General features: G+C 44.2%; 2 protein-coding genes across 3 annotated transcripts in view; both read right to left on the bottom strand.

Annotated features, from left to right (window-relative positions):
- Nucleotides 1-7,572, bottom strand: part of LOC119440004 (growth hormone-regulated TBC protein 1-like) — a 44,896-nt gene extending 37,324 nt beyond the window's left edge. For both annotated transcript variants that reach the window (XM_049661314.1, XM_049661313.1), the window contains exons 1-3: nucleotides 7,394-7,572; nucleotides 2,345-2,514; nucleotides 1,293-1,339 (exon numbers count right to left, since the gene is read on the bottom strand). In XM_049661314.1, coding sequence (XP_049517271.1) covers nucleotides 1,293-1,339; nucleotides 2,345-2,514; nucleotides 7,394-7,452 — 276 coding nt within the window. In that variant the 5' untranslated portion in view covers nucleotides 7,453-7,572. The remainder of the gene's footprint in view (nucleotides 1-1,292; nucleotides 1,340-2,344; nucleotides 2,515-7,393) is intronic.
- Nucleotides 7,573-10,283: 2,711 nt separating this feature from the next.
- Nucleotides 10,284-23,959, bottom strand: part of LOC119441459 (coiled-coil domain-containing protein 149) — a 31,952-nt gene continuing 18,276 nt past the window's right edge. Inside the window, exons 8-12 of the mRNA XM_037706076.2 lie at nucleotides 21,937-22,003; nucleotides 20,049-20,181; nucleotides 17,220-17,305; nucleotides 16,282-16,392; nucleotides 10,284-15,857 (exon numbers count right to left, since the gene is read on the bottom strand). Coding sequence (XP_037562004.1) covers nucleotides 15,673-15,857; nucleotides 16,282-16,392; nucleotides 17,220-17,305; nucleotides 20,049-20,181; nucleotides 21,937-22,003 — 582 coding nt within the window. The 3' untranslated portion in view covers nucleotides 10,284-15,672. The remainder of the gene's footprint in view (nucleotides 15,858-16,281; nucleotides 16,393-17,219; nucleotides 17,306-20,048; nucleotides 20,182-21,936; nucleotides 22,004-23,959) is intronic.

Below are 23,959 nucleotides of genomic sequence, written 5' to 3' on the forward strand. Positions count from 1 at the left end.
GCACTGTTTTGGCAGATGCTGCCAAAGAAGAGATGGAATCTGAAGGGCAGTAAAAGCCATGGAGGGAAAATGAGCAGGGTGCTCTCAGTTTACTTGCTGTGCATATGGATGACACATAGAAACTGGCCGTTCGTTATCGGCAAGAGCAAAGAACGCAAAAGGCGTACCAGTCCAATACGCGTTCCACAAGAAAACGTGGATGACACAATCTTTTCACTGAGTGGCGCCAGGCACGAGATGCCAAAATGGAGATGCAGCGCTGCAGCGAGCGGCCAAAACAAATCCCCCCCCCCCCCCCCCAACCTCCACTTGGACAGATCTCACTTTAGTTCGAATTTAACACAACTACCGCATGCCATATGCGCACCTGGCGGAAAGGCACACCCTTGCAATTACGGCAGCAGCGCACGAGACTCACTGTTGTGCGATTTGCACATCCATGCTGAGCGCGTTTCATTCGTGATCGCAGGGTTACACATTCAAAACAGCGTGTGTGTAGTGTTGGCAGTCACCGATGCAGGGGCCAGAAGGGAACGGCCGAGCACAAAGGCATGTACCGACCGCAAGATGGCAGAGTGCTGAGCGGCACCCAAGAAGAGATGCGCGGCCATTTTAGGGCGGTAACGAAGCGAGGGTGACTGGTTCCAACAGGAAGTTGGTTCCAAAACACGACATAACAGTCCTCCTGGCTCGTTGCCCACGTATGATGATCGGCCATTTTAATGGCGTATTGTAACGAAAACGCGGCCACGCATGTTCATGCGCAATTCGCAGTACACGTGCACTAATTGTGGCACAGCGTGTATCCATACAGGGTAGTTTGCTGGTGCGGTGTGTGTCATTTCTGCCTTATTTTGAATAAAAACAAGCAACAGGCCCTTCGAGTTTACATGCGAGGCGAGCTTTTAGGGTTAGCGTTGCGAATACCATTCCATAGCGCAAGAGACTTACGACATTCATGAGCAAAAAATAAGTGAATATTTGTGTGTTCGATACGGCCTTGGAGATGCAAATCGGTAAGTTCCCACTTTTCACAATTTTAGGAAACTGTTTGAGGCATGATGAGATAAGCTTCAGATAGGTTTATTTTATATTTAGAATGATCCATATATTTAACTATTTCACGATCCCCTTCGAGTTCGATATATCCGGGATCGACTGTGTAGGCAATGCGATGGTCTTGTGCACAGGAGTGACAGAAATAACATCTTCCTCAACAGCTTGAGAAAGACTTATCACACATGCTTATTGCAAAAATGTAAGAACAAAAAAACAGGAGAAAGGACGAATACCTGTTTCCTGTGCTCTTGGGGAACACCTTTCCTCACGTAACGCTTCACTGCAAGGCAAGAAATAACTGCTGTCAAGCTGCATGTAGCCCCGTTGCAGCATCACATCAGCAATACTGATTTAGTATGCAAATTGTAGTGCGACATTGAGCACAGACAAGCTACAATGTTAGATCCTGCCTCCCAACCCGTTAAAATTCCAAAAAAGCCAGACGCAGGGATAATGCGTGGTTTTTCAAAACAAAATAAACTTAGAACCACCAGCAAACCCTCAACACAATAATAAGTGTTGCACCATGAAAACCTTAAAAAACACAAATAAAGGAAGTGGCCCAAACGAGTGCAAGCTACCAACCAAAGGTTTCAAATAGTTAACACGAAAACTGTGGGAATTTAAAAACAGAAGATAAAAGAATGGAATCAGGGATGGTACAAAGAATCACTTCAAGCTAGCACAAGTACCAGGCATAGGCATTTCAGCTGGCATGAAATATGCATGTCCAGGGCTTTTTCGTAAGCTCTTCCCAGATGAGAAATCGCCAGAAGCAGGTTGTACTTGTCTGTCTTGCTTCCTTTCTTTCATATGTGTTTTTCTATATGTGCAAAGGCCTTAAACAGTGCAACAACATTTATGGTGTATTACCATTTAGCCTTATCACCAAGCTATCCTAGGAAGTCCCAACTTAGGGGTGGGATGGGAGGGTGCCTGCAGCCTGCATTTTCCATAGCTTAACATACTAGTTTCAACTGAACTTCTGGTAATACGAATATCGACACATACTATTTCCAAAGTCTCTTCATGTTCATTCACCTTGAAGGTAATGTCAACTGCACTATAGCACTGTCTACCGCTGAGTTATGCCACACAATGCGTGTACTGTGAGCAGCATTTTTCTGTCCTTCAATATCAACAAGCAAAGAGTAGAGTTTAAACACACACAGCTGCACAAATGGAATTCAATGCCTTCTTTTTTCTGATCTTTTTTTTTTCTCCCTGACAAAACAATGCCACATACAAGCGCATTGTGCTTATAAACGTTAACGAGAACACGCACACTTGGCACTGCTGTGGCGAAGGTTGGGATATGCCGCGGGCCGGGCATTCGACAGCAGCCGATCCCACTTGCGAAGGCGCCGTGCCAGCACTGCCCGGTAGCTCCGCCAGAATGCCTCGTGACCCTCGTGGTCGAAGTCCTCCGGCCACTCGAAGCCGTAGGGGCCCACCCTGCAAATCCCGAGACACACAAGTCGTCTTGCTGCACAAGAACTGCCCTCCTGCTAGTAGAAGGCACCATCAGAATTCAGAATCAAATAGCGCACTCGCTGATCTAAGAGCTATTATACAATTTTTGCTATCGGCTAACTATTGGCGTGTACCTCTATCGCATGCCGTTTAAACACCCAATCATGAACAAAAGCCTGCAGACCAAGGATAATGCAAGTTTTGCATCCCTTTGCAAGCAGCCTGAAATTGAGTAGTACAGTGCACATGCTCAACTAATGCCATGCCTAGCCTAATCAGACAATGCACAGCTACATCACAAGGAAATAAAAAAAAATTTCCCAGATGCTGTGATCGCCAAAACTTTGCTTGCAATGGTGCCTAGTGTATAACGACCACGGAGCAAGAAATCTTCCTCCGTGATAACGACTAATGTTTGTGCATTCTATACGCTATAATATATCAGTACCACATATATTTGAATATAGCATATTAACATCAACATATGTGTGTCTTACGAAGTATTAGAGCATTTAGCTCTTGCTGTCTATACTCTACAGAGTCACTGAAGTTTTAGACATTCAACAAACACAGTGGGCATAGCACTAGTCATTATCATTCAAGAAAATTATTAGTTTCAGTCAGAGCTTATATATTATTATACCCATTTCTTTTTCCTCTTGCACTTTGAAAGCATACATTCTGCTTACTCTACAAGCTGTATACAATCAGGAAAACATGCTTAGGAGGAACATCACAGATATATTTAAGGAGTCACAGAATAGTGAGCATCCTTGCATTTATGAATTATTTAATGCAATAAGACATTACCTCATGTTGAGTGTTTTCACAATTTGTAAACAAAAGTTACTAAGTGGTCAAAGTGCACCTGTCATTATTTTCGCAGATGTATGACGAAAATTGGTTCTGTAGTGCAAGGACAACATTCTGCCTGTGAATATGCACAGAACATGACTAAAGGGCCACATCTGTCATGGTCTTGTCACAGGGCTCTGTGCAGGTGCTTTCCCATCTTCCTCCATGTTTGAAGTTAAGCAGAGAGGCCTCCAAGTACATATCTGAATGGTCTCCAAGTGACAGCAGCATGAAGTTAGTTTCAGCTAATTACAAGCTACTAATTAACACAATCCATGAAACTACTCGCTTTGCCGTTTGCTAGCCTGCTGGTAAACCCAGTTAGCTGAACGAGTGCACCAGAGACACCAGTACTGGGCTTATTCTCGAAATCAGGACAAATTTTCTTCAAAAGACCGGGACAAATTTTTCTTTGACAGCAAAGCTTCGTTTTTCAGGAACCCAAATGGGTTTCCTTTGCAGTTTGATGCTACTTTCAGATAGATAACTTTTGATTTTTTAACAGAGCGAAAGGCAGAACAGAATGTGAGAAGTTATTCTGTTCCTTTTCACTGTTTCAGGTCTCCCAGTTTATGGCAGAGCAGTTACCCCACTGTAAAGATAACAGTGTGTAACTTCAAGGTGTGTTATCTAAGCCGACAGCTCATTTAGATACAGTAAGGTGGATGATGCACTGTGCAGATACAAGTGTTATCTAGTACACTACAGTGTAATGAAGGAAGGAGAGTTCATTCAGGCAAGTGAGTAGTATTCATATGCAGTAGGCGATTAAGCCAGATGCATAAATGAACACTTTTCAAGAGCACCATGACAAAGTTACATACGTGTTTCTAAAGGTACAAAAGTGGTGGTGAGCAAGTTTAATGGTTTGAAGATCAATTTATACCAATTCATGTATGATTCACGTACACAAATACAAGCCAACAAGACTGGTGGAAGAAAACACATGCACATGAAACTAAAAGGCATTAGTACTGACACCCTGTCACATTCCTGTGGTTCAGGCAAAGGTGTCCATCTATTCGTGTACACAACAAGTACGGTTAAAATTCAAGCATAATTTAGACACAAATTAATGGTTCCATCTGTGTTTTTGCTTATCCCATTAGGTTTTCCTGCACGGAGAGCATACAAGTAGACGACATTCACTATTTCCATATCTGTTAAATCAACCTTTTACTTAAGTTGAGCCTGTTTAACAGTCCCAATTGGCTTTGGACATTTAGACAGCAAAATATAGTCATTATTTTAGTATTGCACTGTCAAATCTGAACTAATACAAATGAAACAGGATCAGCAAGTTGGTCAGGCAAATATAAGAGCAAATGGTGAAAATATTTCTTGAAAGTTACAAAGTATGGATTTTGTAGCATTGCATGAAATGCTGACTGCTCAAACAAACAAAATTTTTCCGGATCCCAATGCTGGAACAACAGATGCATGCTCACTGCACAGGCACATCATCCTATGACCAATTGCACCCATGTCACTATGCTTCTTGCAAAACAGATCTCACTTGTGTGCAGACTCTTAGTTTCCTTTACTACACTATGTACTGATTCCCTGTTGAACTGCACTGCACACAAAAGACGAAGGACACAGGCAGAGTTAACAAAGCGGTGACTCACAAGGCAGTGCCTGTTTGTTAACTTTGCCATTGCCATTCATCTTTTGTGCATGCTCCTGTTCGACAATGAATCCCCCCCCATTACCGAATTGCCCAACTTTCAGTTGTGTGTAACCACCACACAGTAAATTACCCTGCGTTGCAGTTTTTTTTTTTTTTTTTCTTATTCTAAAAGTGCACAACAGGAAATATCAGCCTTTGATGGAAGCTTCAAAGGTACGAAGTGATACGAGAGGAATTCCAAAAGCCTGTCCCCTTCCATAAAAAAATTTAGGACATGATCTACGCCTCTTCTTTATCCAAGACAAAATATTTTTGTCACTTCACCACATAAATTGCCATTACTGACAGAACTTTCCCATTCATGTAACCACTTAACAAAAGATGCTCAGGAATCATCCTTGTTGAGCTTGGCAGCTCTCAGTCACTGTCAGTATCACATCTTAGTCCAATTTAAAAAGGCAGACTTCACTGTCAAGTACAATAAATATTCTGATGATAGGATCACTTTCACATCTGGAACTCCCAGAGGAAGCTTTTCATGAACTGCACTTAAACTTACATCTCTCCCTCCCAGGAACATGCCAAACAAACTTTATTTCATGCTGCTGTTCAGTGAAGATGGAATATGGTATCAACCTTGGAAATATTGTCATCATTTGAGCACATTTATGAGCATTCACAGATGTTCTTCAGCAGCCATTGCATTTTGAGTAGTGGCTTCAGGCAACTTGGATCTTTGGTTATGGGATCATTATGTGCACATATGGCCTGTCTGGAACCAAGCAAACCACTTGCATGTAATGAAAAGTGGTCAAAAGAGATGGACAAGTGAGAAGATGGCACAAGTGCTGTGAATTAAAGCATTCTGCACTGTCTTCAATATGTATAACCTAACCAAGTCGCCCAATAAGTCAACACCTTACTGTACTTCTGAGTAGTTCTCGTAGTTGATTTTTGATCAGTTGATGTTTTTTAACAACTCAAAGTAACATAGGGACTGTGAGATACATTGTAATGGAGGGCTCTACATTAATGTTGACCACTTCAGGTTCTTTAACATGCACCCGGAGCTCAGTACACGAGTCTTTGCATGCTGCCTTCCCTGGAATGCAGCCAGGAATAGGACCTGTGAATTTCTGCTCACCAGCAGAACACTACAGCAATTTAACCATTGCAGCAAGTTCCCAGGTGCCTAGTCAACAAAGTGACCTCACTCAAAGTTGCAAATGAAGGTACTGATTGATGAAGCAGTTTTGTTAACCTAGTTTTATAGTTATTCTTTCTTGCATTCATTGACACAGTGTACTGTTTACCGTCTAAGCTTTACAGAGAGCTGTTTTAAGTTTTGCCCTGTGCACAGCGTGGGTCTTATTGAGCTTGCCCAGAGCAATTAACGTTAGCATACCTGATATTGAAAAAAAAAAAAAAAAAAAATGTTGCTTGACAAAGTTGAACAGAGCGCTGCCTCTTGTCCCACTCTAAAACTGTTTAACTGAGGCACTGAAATTGCTGTTAGGAATCAAATAAAGTAAGGTTCCCCCCCCCCCCCCTTTTTTTTTTCTTCTTTTTTTAATGAACGTTCATGAACGAAGCAAATTCTCTTGTGTGTACATTCTCTCTTGCGATGCACGTCTGCAAAAGTGCGTACAAGATGCGCTTTGCACTAGGAAGCCGATATCTTGTACAGAAAATTCGCGGATCGAGTTATGATATGCAAGGTTGTTCCCGCTACTGCTGTGAGGCATTGTAATACATCCCAGAGTCAGCTAGGCGACCGCATCTGCAAAAAAGTCCCTGCGCAAGCGCCGAAACATTTCTCTTTTCTTTTCCGACTCTGGCCGTTAGCGAGTGCACGCTTTTTTTTTTTTTTTTTCTTTTTTTGCCTCGCTTTTTCTGGCACGTTCAGCAAACCGCGCGCAAGAGCATGCAGCGGTCGGCAGCGCTCTATACGCCCCAAGGGGCGTCATCGTCTCCAGTTTCGCGGCGCAACGCGCGCTAACAGGAGAGTGAGAGATCTACACCCTCGAGGGTGGCCTCGACAACGCGATCTCAAGCAAGCACTCAAGCGTTCATCTCGATTGCATGATCAACAAGCATAGCTATGCAAAACAACTTGATCGGCGCCGGCAGACGCGCTTCGCGGGACGCACTTCGGAACGCCCGCGGCCACCTTTTGCGGCGGCAGTCTTTACGAGATGAAAGTAAGAAAATCCCCAGGACGTTCAACGTTTACACGGTAAACCACTGGACACAGCACAACACATCTTGGAGACCCTGCAACCCGAAAGTGCGGGCCCTTCCATTCAATTCGCTCGCGATGTTCAGAAAAACCGGTTCCGTCGAATTGCGAGGCCAGGGAAATAGATAGATGGTTACCTTGCGCGCTGCTCGTTCTCTGCCATCGATGATCCATCAGCGTCGGTAACAACAGCCATGCCATGCTCTTCGCACACCAACCATGCAGACGAACCGGACGAACCATGCGAACGAACCGAACAAACACACGCACACTGCTGATACCGCCGCTGGTGTGACGCCAGGTGACGCCAGAAAAGCACTTTCTGAATTTTCGCTTCAACGTCAAAACGTCGTTGCTTGTTTTCACGAATGAAGGTTAAATCACTCTGAATATATTTTCATGACGTGAAAGACCACCGAAAGTATGCAAGTTTCTACAAGTCGCTCATTTTCGTGCCAAGCCTGTCCAGCATCCTATTTTATGCTAGCGACGCTGTAGAAAAAAAAAAAAAAAAAAAAAAAAAAAAAAAAAGAACACTGCGCGGGAGAATTGAACACAAGAAGCGCTGTAGTAAGGGTGAAATAGAATATGGACGATATTGTACTTCACGCTCCGGTGCTTTCCTAGCCTTCACCTTTTCTTTTTCCTTTCCTCGTTCAATCGTTATGTCCCTCTCCCACCTGCCGGGTAGCCAACCGCGGCTATCGGCGCGTTCCTAGGTGTATCTCGATCTCTTCTGCTTGTTTTTGTTTTTATTTTTTGCGTTTGTTTAGCAGCACCGAAAACGCCATTGACGATAAGTTGAGCTGTAATTGTTGAGATTGTGCAGTCTCATCATTGCCTGCATGCAAGTTACGTTTTTTTCACCTATCCCAGCTATCTTCATATTATTTTCGCCATCACCAACCGGCCTGTTCTTACAAGTTTTTAATGTTAAGAAAGTACTCCTCGCCGTGGTTTTTCCTTGTATTTCATTCGTTATCTGACGTAATAAACATCCGTTTATTCCGGCTTCCTGGCCAACCTCCCCATAGTGGTACACTGCTCAGTCTGCTAATCTGATGAGTCTCCACGTTCCTGTAAAACCTGTCTCTTGTAATTGAAATCCTTATAACTGATGTGTTTCATGAGTTTATTATAGAAATAAAGGTGCACGTAATGTTGGCTCAATAACTACGTATATACATATATGGCTATCACTGACTTGGGCATGCACGTCCAAACGAAACTTGTACGTCCCTTCCAAACCAACACAAGACCCAGAACTAAGTAAAGCTTCAGCATTTTTTAGTTGTTAACAGCCCAGAACAGACAAGTAAGCTGTTTTACTCAACCTGCATGACACTTACCAGAAGGACTCGGGCGAGCACACAGATACAAGTCGCAAGCATTGCAGATGAAAGTGCATGCTGCAAATCTAAGTTGTATTTTGCTGGTCAAAAATAATGGCGCTCTATAAGTAGTGCTCCGCATGCTTGTTAAATCAACATGCATAGTTAGAGTGCAAAGAATTCTTTGTCTCTTTGCGGTAGGTAGGTTCCTGTTACTGTCTGGTTTTTTGGGCTTCAATAAACATGTGTCTTGTAGTTAGATTTAGACCAGGGTTCCCTAGTACAATAGCCAGATGATATAGCCAGATGATATACCCATTAAGCTACAGACACAGAACGGTGAATATAATTGTCAACCTTACCACTTTCCATCTCAAGCGGCAGCTATAGCGTTGAGATTATTGGCGCATGCAAATTTATCTGCAATCTGCAAGAAGATCACATACGACCCATACCACTTTCTAGGACTGACGCTGCACGGAAGCTCCGTGTGCTTGCTCGCCAACGCACGAGGTCACAATGGAATGAATCGCACTTCGTGCATGCTCGCTTATACTCTCTGGACCCAACCCTAAGCCTTCGAGTACCATCAAGGCTTTGCCGAGGAGACGCAACTCTTTTGTGCAGATTATGGTTGGGCGTTGCGTTTACCAACGCCTATGCGTTCCGCATAGGAATGGCCGACAGCGCAGCCTGTGACCACTGCGGCAATGAAGAATCAAATGTACATATTTTGTGCGATTGCCCGCAGTACAGTGCGCAAAGACATCCTCTTACCAACGCGTTCAACCAATTGGATGACTGGCCTCTGTCAGAAGAAAAAATTCTCCACCACAGACTGGAGTTAACGTCACAGAAGAAGGCCGTGCAGGCGCTTCTACGCTTCTTGCGAGCCACCGGCCTATCTGACCGACTGTGATTAGAGCACTCTTCCAGTGCAACGAAACAATCGCACACCTTGTTTGTGAGTGCCCTCGTTTTAACCCGCAGAGAGCAGCTGTCTGAGCCACGATAGATCAACTGGACAAACGCCCAATAACGCAAATCAACATCCTTGGAAACTGGCCTACACGAACAACAGCGCGAGCCGCCCTGAAGGCACTGCTGCGTCAAATTGTGACTCTACACTGTGTGACGTAGGATGGGACGTTGACACTATGCAACACTAGAACGCCTTCGCAGACTGCGTGACAATGCCCACAGAAACAGTTCTGTTTTGTGTGTGTGTGTGCGATTTTCTTTTCTTTCCTTTCCCCCCCCCCTTTTTTATACTTATTTTTCTTTCTCTCTCTCCTGTCGAATCCCTTTCCCCTCCCCGGTACAGGGTAGCCAACCGGAGATAATCTCTGGTTAACCTCCCTTTCTTTCCTTTACCTTTTTTCTCTCTCTCTCATATGCAATCTGGTATGCCTATCTTGCTCAGAGCAACAGCAAGTACTGTCGACGGCTTAATTCAGTGTTCTGTTTGTTGCAGTTTGGTCCTGAAGCACTTACTCGTAGAATCACAAAGTAAAGTAGCCATCAGGGAAAGCCTTATAAAATATATCTTGCATACAGTTGTGTCAATAACATCTTTACATATCTCTGGTGTCACCCTTGATGTTTTATTTCTGCAATACATTTTCTTTCAAGCTCTACTTTTACTTTCTCAGTCTACAGTGATCCACAGTGTCCTTAAGCAGCCTTAGTCAAATATATTCTATCCCATTCCCTTTGAGCTACAGCAGCTATGACTTTTTCTCATGAAACGAGACACCCATAAGAAGCGACAAGCTGTTTATTAGATGTGGCACTGTTGATGCCCATTATTATTGGATGCACACAAACAAGAAAGAGGCAATATATTTCAAGTGGATATGCAAAGATTTGTATCACTCTGCACTGATTAGACAAATCAAAGCACACAGTAAAATCCTTTCGCATAGGCTTTAAGACCACAAACATGCAGTACAGACATGGTAACAGTTAAATATCAATTGAGTTATGTGTGCTATGCACATGCAACATTCCAGTATCAAACAATATAACTTTGAATGTTGTTTAAAACACATTTTTTCACAAAGCTTAACAAAGTGTTAGCAATTTCACTGCTAATATGACAATACAAGGAGTTGTTTTCTTGAATCAGCACAACTAAGAAAGAATGAAGAAAACTAGACAGACTAGGAAACAACAGGAGACAGGGGCGGCACATCATGGAATGCGAACTCCCCCAAACCACAATCCTTGTGAAAGAGTTGTTCTCTCAAAACTTTAATATATTGCTATAAAGACAGTTCAACAGACTTTACGGCAGTGTATAAACACTATGACGACCCTATTGAATACCTAGTTGCTCATCAACTAGGAGCATGTTTGTATGATAGTGGTGTTCAGCATTTCAGCGAAGTGTAAGACACCAAACTCGTTTAACTTGATATTTAACTGGCGACACATGCAGCACCAGACAATGAGATAACATGCGCACATTTTGGAGATAGCACAAATAGAATGAAGCAAATGGAGCGAACAATGCGAGCCTTCTTTTGCTTCACCCCATCTTTTAAAATGCATACCACCAAACTCATCTAGTTGACCGCATATGCTTTATTCTGAGTATGTATACATTATCTTCACTGACCATGCACCATGCACTCTGTAGAAACCCTTTTACCAAGCCACTCTTGTAGTGTGAAAGATGATGAATGTAAATTAAACTGATTGCATCAGAGTTGCATTCACTTGTACCATGTTGTACCATATTTACTCATGTACGGCTCAACCTTGTGTAAGGCCTGCACCGTTGCTTTGGTGCGTGAAAACTTGCCAAAAAGATTTCCTAAGTGTCTAGTGCATACCTGCATGCTGGTTAACTTTGCACAAGCCACTATGGAAAGGATGTCAAACATCAAGGGCAGTGGAAGTCACAAGGATGACTGAATAAACATGTTTATAGCAAACCGCCAATGGTTGTATTATTCCGCACAGCAGTCTGAACACAGTTTGATGCTTCAATGAGTAGTAGCCATAAGCCTGTGTCGTGTAAGGCCTACAGCCTATAAAATATTTGGACAAAAAAAAAGTGCAGGCCTTACGAGTAAATACAGTAAATCACGTGGTACTAGTGACTTGTATTTTTGGTGACTGATGTGTTTGGTCCCACCCTAACAGAATCAATCGTCATTGACTAGACAATTCTTTGATGTTTGGCCACTGAACATATGACAAGGCCACGAAACATGAGCCTGGTGACACATTGTATTTGTTTTATGGGAACGAAATTGAATGTCTAGCGTGCAGTGTATTTAAAAAAAAAAAAAAACATTGAGCCTTTTAAGAAATTTGTCTGCTAAAGACCTTTACTGTCAAGACAAACAAAAGAAGAGAACCTGCTGCATGATCACCTTTCTGGTAAAACTGCAACCGAGCGTGCGTGATTTTTCTTTCAGCACTTCATTTTATTTGTTCTAAATTTTCCCCATATTAACCAATTTCACACCACAAATCTAATCGGAACTCTCTCAAGATACATGCAAAACAATTTCATCACCATAATGTCCTTTAAAAGGTGTGATCCTTGGGCCCTGTATTGGCATGGGCAAATGCAGATGCAATGCCTGAGGTGAGTAGTATTGTGATGCTGCTGCAATTTTACTGAGGAGATTATATGTGGTGCACTATCCTTATCTCAATGCAGGTTAGTACAGTGGCAATGGGAAACCCCCCATCATAAATCTAATCCTTTTGTCTTATTTATTTGCCAGTTTAATTAAACAAGTGGTACATTTCCCTTATGGCATTTTTTGGCTTCATCACCTGTTGGCTTCATGTAGCAGTGTCTGTCATTTAGAGGCCCGTGTAGCATGAATAATGTGTTTCACAGTAGTACTAACTGTCCTCAACTCCATTCAGCAGCTTGTATTTGCATGCCTGCAGTGAGCACAGGTTCCAGAAATAGAGTGATTTGTAGAATTGACTGCACTTAAAACTACCTCTTCGAGCAATGACTTGGAGGTGAACGTGAACAGCACAACCTGCTGCCACTAAGCTTAAAGTTCATCAACTGCACAGTCAGCACTGCTGGCTATCACAGTGTCTAAGTGCACACAACAGAAACTTCCGTTGCATGTTGAACAGTGCAAAAGATAATGCATGAGTGAATAAGACAGGACAGACAATTGCACAAACGCAGCATTGAATCTTAACTCCTTAGCAAATTCCATAGCTTGTTCACTACAAGGTGCTGCGAGTCTTCAGGCACTAAGGGGTCCAGCCAGAATTTTAACCAGGACAGTTTCCCGAACAGTTGAACCTTCATTTTTAAAAACTTTTTGGGCGGCCCAAACAAACAAAGACGAAGAAAAGAAGCAACACAGAGTCCAAAGGAGTCCTTGTGTTGCTCCTTTTCTTCGTCCTTGTTTGTTTGCTACCAAAAAGTTTTTAAAAATGAATCTGTTCCAACTAGGCCAAATCGCAGTTATGCTTCAGTTGAACCTTGTTTGCCAACTTAGTTTCTCCAATTGCCTCTGCTGGCAACAAATAAGCAACAAACATAGCGAATCAGTGACAAATGGAGAAAACAATTAATTGGGATATGAATGACTACAAAGTCTGGCCATCAAATTCATTTTTATATTGACTAGAACCCTGTCGTTGGAAGTTCAGTATGACACTGCATCACTTCATCTTCAAGAAATAATCTTCCTTGCAACTCGGGGAAGAAACACATACATCGTACATAGCCATACATCATATAACAAGTCCACTTTACTGGAACACCAACTGCATTGGTGTTCTTGAAGAGTGTAGTAATAAGGAAGAATCTGAGTCATCAAACACGTAGCCTTATGCTGCTGCCATTTTGTGGTAGCACCATAAGGCTACGAATTGCAAATCGAGTGGAGGCAAACTCAACTTGCCAAACTTCATGATTGTGTAAGTGGAAGTTAACAGCGTGTCAGTCCCAATGAAGCTTGTATTTCCTGCTATTCTGAAGGCAGTCAATTAAAGAGACAATAAAGAGGAACAATAAAGCAATTTAGACCGACACTAGGTTACATATTCGGAGTGAAAAAGGTCAAACTGAAACCCCAGCATCGGTACGTCAGCGCGATGTCACGAATTTCAAAGTATATTTTTGTATTTCGTTCATTGTGGCTCAGCAAATGTTCTCAAAACTTTCAAAGCTCTTTTTAAAAAAAATTAACAGTAAAGGCGAGGTATGGGTTGTTTGCAAATTTCGCCTTAAGGTGTGTCCTTGCAGCACTGTGAAGTCACACCTTAAGGAAAAATTGCATATAACCCACATAGATTATTCCGGGAACTTCTGATTATTTCGTATTTCGGGTGCCAAAGCGGGGAGGGAAAGCGCCAGTATTTCGTTGCGCGCATGGCACCGCTGGGAGGGGAGGGAGGCGCGGCGCAGCAACTGCACACTGCACAGCCGTGCGCGCCCTATCTTGAAAGCGATCTGCATTGGGGGCTGAGTCTAGGTGCGACGGCGGCTTATACCTTTGTACATGCTCCGCTATCGCCACTCAGTTTGCGCTGAAGCGATACACGGCACAAAGGTCACTTCACTCACTGTTGCTGCTGCGCTTCCTCACACCAGCATTTCGACAGTGAGTGTTCGCGGTCATTGAGTGTGATTGGTTCATGTTTGCCTGTGCGCACTGACACCATGCTGGTTAAATGACTTTGCAAGTCTACACGGCCAATGAAACTACTACCCTTACTTCGTTATAGCTGTCTAGGCATTTGCTATCGCAATCGATGGTTCGCCTTTCGGGCGAAACTGCGACTTTTTTAGAGGTGGCCGCTGAAAAAAAGTTGCTCAAAATTTTACCCCGCATAATAAGCACACCCCCAACTTTGCGCATGTTTCTCATCTAAAAAAAGTGCGTTCATTATGCTATTAAATACGGTAGTAGCTTCTGTATGTATGTGCCCTTGGTGTGCTTGATGGACAAAGTCTGAGCCAACTTTTCATGTCATGGAATGCACGAGTAGCTAAGAAAACACAGGAGCAGAGGAAACACCGCTCAGCATCCCCGATTTTATCGTAGCCCTGCGAACTCGAATGCCGGGAACATTAGATGACCCATTCTTGCTAGCAAAGGTGCATTTGTCTCAAGCATTTCCACAGTTTTGTTTAGATATTTGATAACCATTGCTCACTGGCAAAGGTACGTTGGTATGTTTTGATAGCTGTGAGTGGCACTTGTCCTCTGAAGAGCCAAAAGTGCTCATCATGTCTTTACATCGCAAGCTTCTCCACATGCCGTGCAATGGGAAACCCCCATCATAAATCTAACCCTTTTGTCGTATTTATTTGCCAATTTAATTAAACAAGTGGTACATTTCCCTTATGGCATTTTTTAGCTTCAACACCTGCTGGCTTCATGTAGACATTCACCACATGCCGAGGTTTTTGCTGCTAGCAGCAAAAACCACTGGCCAGTGGTGCATTATATTTTCAATTTTGCTAAGTGTTTTATGAGACCCACACATGCAATCAGTTGTGTAGGCAGCAGCCATTTATATTTCCTTATTTTCCTAAGTTTAAACGGTCGATTAATAACTGTAAACATTATAAAAAATATCAGCAAAATGTGCTCACCATGCCGCGTGCCCTGCCTTTGCCCTTAAAATTGTCCATTTTACATGCACTGTTCAATAAAGCGCAGGTGGCATCGTGCAACATCTGCATGGTGCCTACAGACTTTTCCGACAACAGCTCACCAACCATGATGCCTTGAGACTGTTGTGAGCCTATGAGAGCGCCTGCTAAAAAGCACTAGGAACAATGGACAACATGTACACTTTGTATCCACGTGCAACAATCTCAGGCCGTGGTGGAAAGGTGTACACATGGGTGCTGAAGTGTGAAAAGCATCCGTCCCAACATTACCTACATTGCACACTCAATGCAGCTTGAGCACGTCCTGATGCCTTGGCACTGACTGATGTGCAGGATATGCGGTTCATGGCGCAAGTGCGCTTTCTCGGGCGTGCCACAGCCGTGGAATTGCAGGTCGTACAATGATGCTTCATGCACTAGACTGGCGATGGATCTTGGTAGTGCCACTGCCAGACAATGCCCTATGTCAGCAGGCAAGGTCAGCCACTTCTTTGTGGGGAGGTGGGGGCGCTCGGTGCTGGGGTGACTTGAGCTCCTTCATGGCAGCCGAGAGAAGCCTCTGCAGCTCCGGGGGAAGGTCCTCCTCGCCTGTTACACAGTCCTCCTCCTCGTCACGCGAGTTCTCCCTCGAGATCACTGAACGTGGAACATCTGCACGTGGGCAGAGAGTGAGAGAGAGACCCAGAAGAAGAGAGTGTTCGCCAACAAGAAAGGCAGAAAGGCCTGCTAAAGACAGTGTCTGTCACTGTTAGGCTGCAACTAGTATAGGCTATGGGTGAAACACAGTGTGCCTTGTTTCACCATTGCAGTGAAAGACTGCACTACAGTTCCGTTTCTGCAGATCCTACACGTTTTGTTTGGCATGCGTACTTCTTATTTACTCCGTACAAAACAGCAAGTAATGCTCCTGAAAGCGGTATTGAAATGCATGCACCATGAAATGCCACCTTTGAGAGAAATTTCAGGGTGAATGAGACAGCAGTTTAGCTAGAAGAGTCATGCATACCTGGCGCTTCCATTTATGTAGCATTTGGTACAGACTGCATTTACAGGCAAGACACGGGGTACAACCAACCTTTGTCTGGTGTTGGCTTGGACGTCGATAACTCCACAGCACCAATGGACAACGAGTTGGCATCTTCTAAATTACTGCTTGCTTTGCTCCTGTTGGCCAGTTTTGCTGGATCTGGAAAGACAGTGCCACAGCAGTCTAGTTTCACACATTAGGTTTCAACATGCTTCCTTGCTCGGAATCTATCTTCTTGATTCACTTCTTAGCTGTGCCTCCACTTGCAGCATACACATCTGTCAGTCAAGTAACTCACTTGATGACATTGCAAGCACCAGCTGAAAGGCACAGCTGCTAAGCTTCACAAGCTCCTTCCAGCATGTATCCTCGCTGTTACAACTCACCTCTGTGACAAATGTTTGTGTCACATGGCCAAAAAAGATGCCAAGCACTTCAAGCTATCACTCGGACAATCCAGTAGACGCTTTGAACGGTTAAAAAATGCCGAAAGCCACATGTTTTTAGCAAGTGTGACCTATATGAACGGGCATGCCCATGTGCATCGGCGCCTGTATGCGTATTTGTGCCCAGTGCAAAACATCCTTACTTCTCGCTGAATGTGGAAGAAGAAGCGATGTTCAACACTGGCCTGTCTGCGAGCGTGCTTCGTGCCTGGACAAAGTGATTGTGCACACTTCAGTCAACAATGCCCTCCTCCTTCTGAGCGAGAGTGTTCTTGGGAAGCTATAAATGGAGAAAGCCACTCAAGAGCCAGAGCTTTTCGTTATGAGTAGCTTGTCAAGCTGACCACTCTTAACGAAACGAAATCTTGTATCTTAATTTACACCGTCTCATCTCTGCCTGGGCCCTCTACACCGATCGACCTGGTCAAGCTCCAGGCTGCTGCGCCAGTATGGACTTGAAAGCCCCTGGCAATTCTCGCAAGGCAGGTAACACTTCCCAGTTGAAAGTCTATCCACCTGAGCATGATCCGAGTGGCTCACCTGTGCTCGAGAGGGGCATGTTGACCCTCCATGTGCCATCACACTTGAGCCTGCTCTCTAGCTCTGTCACACGTTTGCCCAGAACTCTGCAACGAAAACAGATGAGCTCAGACACGAGAGACTGCACAAAGAAACAAATAATGGAGAGGATAGGGCACCAGATAAAATACAGCATACAAACGGGCTACTGTGCTTGACATTCAAAGCAGTGGCAACGGAATAACGTCACAACCTGCGCCGACAGATGTTTATAGTGGTGGGACAACAGAACTAAAGAAAAGTGCCGTCACAAGGGCAGTATGTTGTACACTCTTTGACAATTTCCTGTGCTTCTTTTTATCTTACAGAAAGAAGTGTATTCTATAAAAATACACCTATTCTGTTAGGCCTCAGATAAACAGATGCAATAAAGGTGCAAAACATGGACACTTAATTTAACAAACATGTACATAGGTGTCGACCAGCGCTGCTATGGTGCCACATTAACTTGCAGAGAGTATTCTGTTTTTGTCACAATCTCTACACTAAAGGACGAAAAATATGCCAGCCTGATGCGGAAGAGTTATCTAAAAATTTGTACAAAAACTGCTCACTAATTTTAGTTGTTCATTGCATTGCCACGACTTGTTTTAACTGTGCTGTTTTCACCAATACAGAAGGTGATGCTGAAACCTGGTAGAGATTGTAACAATTGTAACAGAAACGCTGTGAGACATGCTATACGCCAGATGTTGTACAAGCGTTCTTGTACATATAAATCTGAGCAAACATTCAATGTACAGAATTGTAACCAAACTGCCATAAAGAGTTATTAAAAGCAAAATTAAAGGGCCCTTAAAACTTGGGACACAATAAATTAAAGCTATTCCTTTCACCTGACGTCAAGCTACAGTACTATGCAGGCTTTCTGGTTGACACTTGATTATATGGGGAATCTAAAGAAATGGGGGCTTATTGGGAAATATATGCAACCAAATTTTCTCTTATTAAATATGTGCGTTGTGTTTTAGACCTGCCATGTTCAGGTATGACCTCTTCCAGCCCATGCCAAATAGCTGCGGCGGGGGAATTAGAGGTGATGAACAAAACCTGCATGTGTACACAATTTCCGCCGGCGCTACTTTCATCTGCTGTCAAGGACATGGTCAAAATGGCCAGAAGAAACATGGAGGCATTATCAGGGTTCGTACAGTGCATCTGACTTAATATTCAAGGACAATTCACAGAGGGGGAAACAAACCTTATTCGTAACCTGCTTGTTTTTTGTTTTTGTTTTCTTAATGTTTTTCCTCCTCCTTCTCCTCCTGTACACATACACTGAAAAATAGTGAAATCTCCTCCTTAGCTGCAAGACATTGCAGCTAAGCAGCTGCCGAGTTGGACACACGCTTCAAGCTTCTTCAGTTCCATTTTTTATAACTTTCCTTTCCCATTGTAATGATGTCAACTGCCTTATGGCGTGATGGCATTAGTAGTGTCCTACTTAAGCCAAATTAAGATAGTCGTCATGTTAAGGCCAAATGCCTGAAATGTACTTTCCACCAGGCATATCTAGATCTAGAAAATGGAGCCAGACAATGGCTGCAGTGTGAACCAACTAGCAAAACAACAAAAACAGTGGCACTTGCTTTGTCTGGCTTTGTCTAAATCCAGAATGACAGCAGTGCTTTAAACAAGCTTGCCCTTGGTGGATGTGAAAGTGCCACATTGCAATCATTTAGCAACAGTCTCAAAAGAAAACATCTAGGATCACTTCCAGATAAACAGTGTGCATGGCATAGCCCTCAGCTATGCAGAGCTTGTTGTTACTTCGAATGTTTGAAACTCACCCCCACCCAGGGTTTTCAAGGTTTTCAAGGAGCACATTTATTTTCAAGGAGTATTAAAGACGCTTGAATCAGTTTTTCTAAATTTCAGGGTTTTCCAAGATTTCGAGGTGATGTTCGAACCCTGCATTATTGAATGCCTTCTGCTCACATTGAGGAGACACCATGACGTATCTGTCACGTTATGGAGAAGCAAAAGTACTACCACAAGGTGGGTCCTCGAAACAACATTTTCGGTTTCTGCAAGCAGCATAATCACTGTTTGTGTGTCCTTACCTCGCTCAAGTTTTCTTCGCTGCTACAAACAAGACAATGTTAACAGGCTTGAAGTGGTTAACAGTGTTCGAATGAGAAATGTCGCTGGAGCCAGCATTTCAACAAGTCCCCTAGCCAGAACATCGGCTTTAGCGACATTCCTTGTTTAAACATTGCTAATCCCTTTACTGCTACAGTACTACTAATCACTGAGTAACTAATTTATTAAAGTGTCCTCCATTCTCATTATTATTCCTCCGCGATAAATCTGCGAACTACCATTCAAATGAGAAAGCATGAATGGGGTTGCAGCCTATTTAGCCCTTTTCTTTTCACATTCATAAAAGGTGTTTTTCTAGGCAGCTTTCATTGTTACTTACAGCAGCTCTACTGCAAGTGCTGCCAACAAGATGTAAGCGGCCTCTGCCCTTCCTTTGACTGTCACCTTCTCATGGGCCCATCATAACTCATTCCACAGGTGTTTCTGGCTCTATTCTGCCTTTCTCTACCTCATATTTCACCATCCTTTATCCTACTGTCCTCCCCTTTCCCCACTGGTGTTGCCCATTCTTCTTTTCCTAATAAACTTCAAGACACACATGAATGAGCAGAGAATGAGATGGCAAAGCAGAGATGCAGGGTTTCTAAAAGTTTCCTGACAGCTGGCAAGGTTCCTCCAAAGGGTGAAATGTTTAACTCCTCATCGAACTAGATGAATGCGTCAAGAGCATGGCCTCGGCGGGCTCACTTGTTGGCCTTGCGTTGGTGGTTGAGTGCCAGGGTGCGGTCGCCGAGTGCCTCCAGCAGGAGGGCCACCAGGCTGCGCAGGTCGGCCCCCGCTGTGCTCAGGTCCAGAGAGCTGTCCTGCAGCAGCTGTTGCACTGCATGCCGAAATGGGGGGGCAGTGTGCAAGACAGTTTAGCACGGTTATCAGTGAACAACAGAAAAAGAAAGGAAAGCACTACACTCTTAAATACTGTGCAACCTTTAGAGCATAATTTTGCAACATCCATGTTGCAGTTTCTTTTTTCTTCCTACTTACTCCCTCAGATTAATGGAAGTCAATGTGCTGTCGCATCAAAGAAAGAAAAAATAAATGTAGCAGTTCTACGCCATGGCTTGCTAGTGGTATTAAAACAGGCAAGAAAGCAATATAGTATTTTTTGTAAGTACTCCCCAAGATTGTAACACCACAATGAATTTCTGCATGTGCAACAAAATTGCATGGCTTCAGAGATGGCAGTGTATCTCTTGCTATAGGAACTACACAGCCACCGCATGACGATGGATGGTGCAACGAACAGCACCACCACTGGTGGAAATTCCGTCAGTGGCATGTGAAACAGACGACACCCCGGAAGAGAAGTTCTGAGTGCTGTGGGGTCTCACACGTGCTCTTGGGACAAAGGAACGACAACAAAGTAGTGTAAACAATAAAAAGGGGATTTATTGCACTTTTCATACACTAATACACGCTAGCCGAATTACCACCCGGGTGCGCGACAGAATTACCACATGGGTGCGCGACAGATCGAGTAAGGCCGACTCATCTCGACCGGAGAGCGAGCGACTACGTTTGCCCCCACGCTGTGACACCATCGCCTAGTCGTTCACATGTACGGTCACACGAACGGTGGCGCATTCGAACGATCTGTGTTCGTCCATACCGGTGTCCTGCTCCTAGCCTCGCGATACGGTCTCGCGAAGCGGGCCGGCGCACGCTCGAAGCATCCGTGCGTGCTGCTCGCTGACCCCACCCCAAGAGGAAGCGCCTTCTTCCTTTTTCACCCAAGTATCCCCGCCGTTAGTGGCGTTAGCAATGCAACGCTAGTGCCATCTCCCGCAATACTCTGCAACCATACCAACCGCCGTAAAGCCACGCGGCGAAGCCAGATTACAGGAGACGGGAGCCATGCGGGGAAAACAACATCAGGAGACGCGTGACAGTTGCGCATCCCCACAGTGCATGATGCAATTGCGTCTTCTGCCACCGTTTTAACAGCGTACATTTCATAAGGAAATTTTTCTCCACAACTGATTGCGTGCTTTACAAGATGAAAGTGTACAAAAAAGCCATTGAATATAGTGCCAACAAAAAATTCAGAGCACAATCTAGAGTCTGGATAAAACATAATTTATGCATATAACTGTGACTCGCAGTGTGCTCTCTTGGTGGCTCCAGTGATAACAACATGGGACCGTCTCGCCAGTTTCAACAGACACAAGGCTCATCACATTACAATCATGTTATAGCTGTTTTTGGCTATGATCTTGCATAGTCTGTATGTCCTGATGTACAAACTCTGAAAATGGTTCGTGTGTTGTGGGATGCATGGCAGCTCAGCTATGCAATGACAGGGAAACAGTCATAGCCTGTTATCTCGCCAATTTTCGTGACAGCCTTGTGGACTCAAATGCTGAAAGCCTTGGATAAATAATTGTTGCTCACTGGCAAAGGTACATTTGCGAATTTTCATTGTACTTTCAAACTTCTACTAAAAAAAAACTCCTACTTTCAGGCTTATTTACTTGTTTACACAAAACATGTTTTTTTGATGCAAACATCTGCAGCAAAGAATGGCAAAAATCTGCAGAATGGCTGCGGGTGAATGGCAGAAGCCAGTTAAGGAGCTCACTCTGTTTGCTGGAAATCCCTGCCAGGACTGCTGTGCTTGCACGGCCACGGTTCTTCTCTGCCAGGTTCTGTTGATCCAGGAAATGCAATATCTTTAAATTAGGAGTGGGCGTATAGTTGAATATACAATTTCGAATCGAATTGCGTACATTCAAATAATTCGATCTGCAAATCCAATCAGTCGAACCAACTTATAACGATCCCAGATATAACTATCCATCGGTTATAGCAACCACGTGTGAGTGGATTTACAATTTTCCGACCCTCCCTATGGAAACTGCTTCCAGATACAGCAAACGTTTTTTTAAATCGCTCTGCTGCTACAACGAACGCTTTGAACTGGGTAACGGCAAAAAGAGGGCACACGCGAAGTGCCAAAGCACGGAAGTGCGACCAAACTGGGCGCATGGCAGCGCGCGCCCCACTCCAGTCCAGCCGCGATGATGATCCGGCCTTCAAGATGAGCGAGTGACCACCTCGCGCGAAGTACGGAAGCCGCAAAGATGCTCACGCGTTTTCATGGCATGCCTCTAGGGCAGAGGCATGGCGGAGACGTGCCGTGTACAGCATAAGGAGCATGTGCCGGTGCAATATCGGATGCCACGACGGCGTCACTAGTTTTTGCGCAACTGTCCATGAGGCACCATGTGCATTACGCCTGTTTCAACGATTTGGCACGACCATCTATGTCTTTCCACCATGGGAACAACAACTGCTCAAGCGTTCCTGCTGACGCAGCCCTACAAGGTCCGAGTCGTTGAGAACACTGCACCACATGCTGCCGCCACGCAATGTTGCAAAGAGTCAGTGGTTCCTACGCTGTTATCCTGAGCTCACGATTCGGCGGTGCTTTTTTTACGCGTTGCCGATTGTTGATAACAGTTCCAGTGACAATTTACCTTTCGAACATAGCATTTCTTTTCGCCTGAAGTGACACAGGTTACGTAATTTTATAGCTCTTGTGTGGCTGATGCGGAGTCGTAATGCTAAAACCATACTGTCCGAGACCTTCGCAGAATAGTAGTTTCGAAGTTTACGCTTTCAGCCAACGAGAACACTTCGCTCTTGTGTGCACAATACAGTCGTGTCTGTCTCGCTGGTAGTAACATATATCACAAGCTCCCGAATAAAAAATGGCGGCTGTGCAGTGGCGCACCGAAGGGGGGGGGGGTTGTAACCCCCCCCTGAGGCCGAGTTAAACCCCCCCCCCCTTTTGTTTAACCCCTTTTCTTTCCTTGCGCCTTTGAGTACTGCAACTAAGATGTAAGACGTGCAATCGTCTGCACAAAGCGCATTTTTTGACAATTTCCCATGAAGAAATTGAAATTAGTGCTGTTTAGATGGTATTGGCAAACTAAGGCAAACTGTCAACCCCCCCCTCCTGGCAGCGATCCTGGGTGCGCTACTGGCTGTGCTTGCAGTTTTGAAATGACAGGTGATTGGAACCAGGCACCATTTTGAGAGAGCTACACGATAGCGCATTTCGTTCTTCAGATGGATGTTTCTCACGGAAGTTTGCAGCTAGGTGCGCGAATGCACCGGCAACAAAAATTACACTAAAAATCTGGTTTTCTCACCAAAGTGCTGCCGAATTGTAATTGGTGAAGCCAGCATCAGTGCTGTTAAATTTTTAGAGTCTTTAAGGGCGAGTCCATATATAACGAACTACTCATATAATGACCACTTTTCGTGGAACTATCAAGTTCGTTATAAACGGGTTCGACTGTATTCGGTTTCTCAAACATTCGGTTCTTTCGACAGTCAGTATACTTGGTGAGTGACCTGGCTGTGGTCGGTGCCTTGACGCATGCAACATTCCCACAGCGCGCGACCTCTATAGTTACAAGGCTCAAATACGTCAACTGGATGGAAGGAACAAGAAAAGCAGCGCACATGGCAAGCACAGAAGCATGTATGAAGATCAGGCTGATTAGCCACCAGAAGGCAAGCAGATCGTGCTGAATACGGAAGTTCAGTGTCCATGCATGCAGATTCACACCGTTTGGAGCTTTCTGCCCACATGC

Source organism: Dermacentor silvarum, chromosome 2 (genome assembly GCF_013339745.2).
Source record: "Dermacentor silvarum isolate Dsil-2018 chromosome 2, BIME_Dsil_1.4, whole genome shotgun sequence".
NCBI lineage: Eukaryota > Metazoa > Arthropoda > Arachnida > Ixodida > Ixodidae > Dermacentor > Dermacentor silvarum.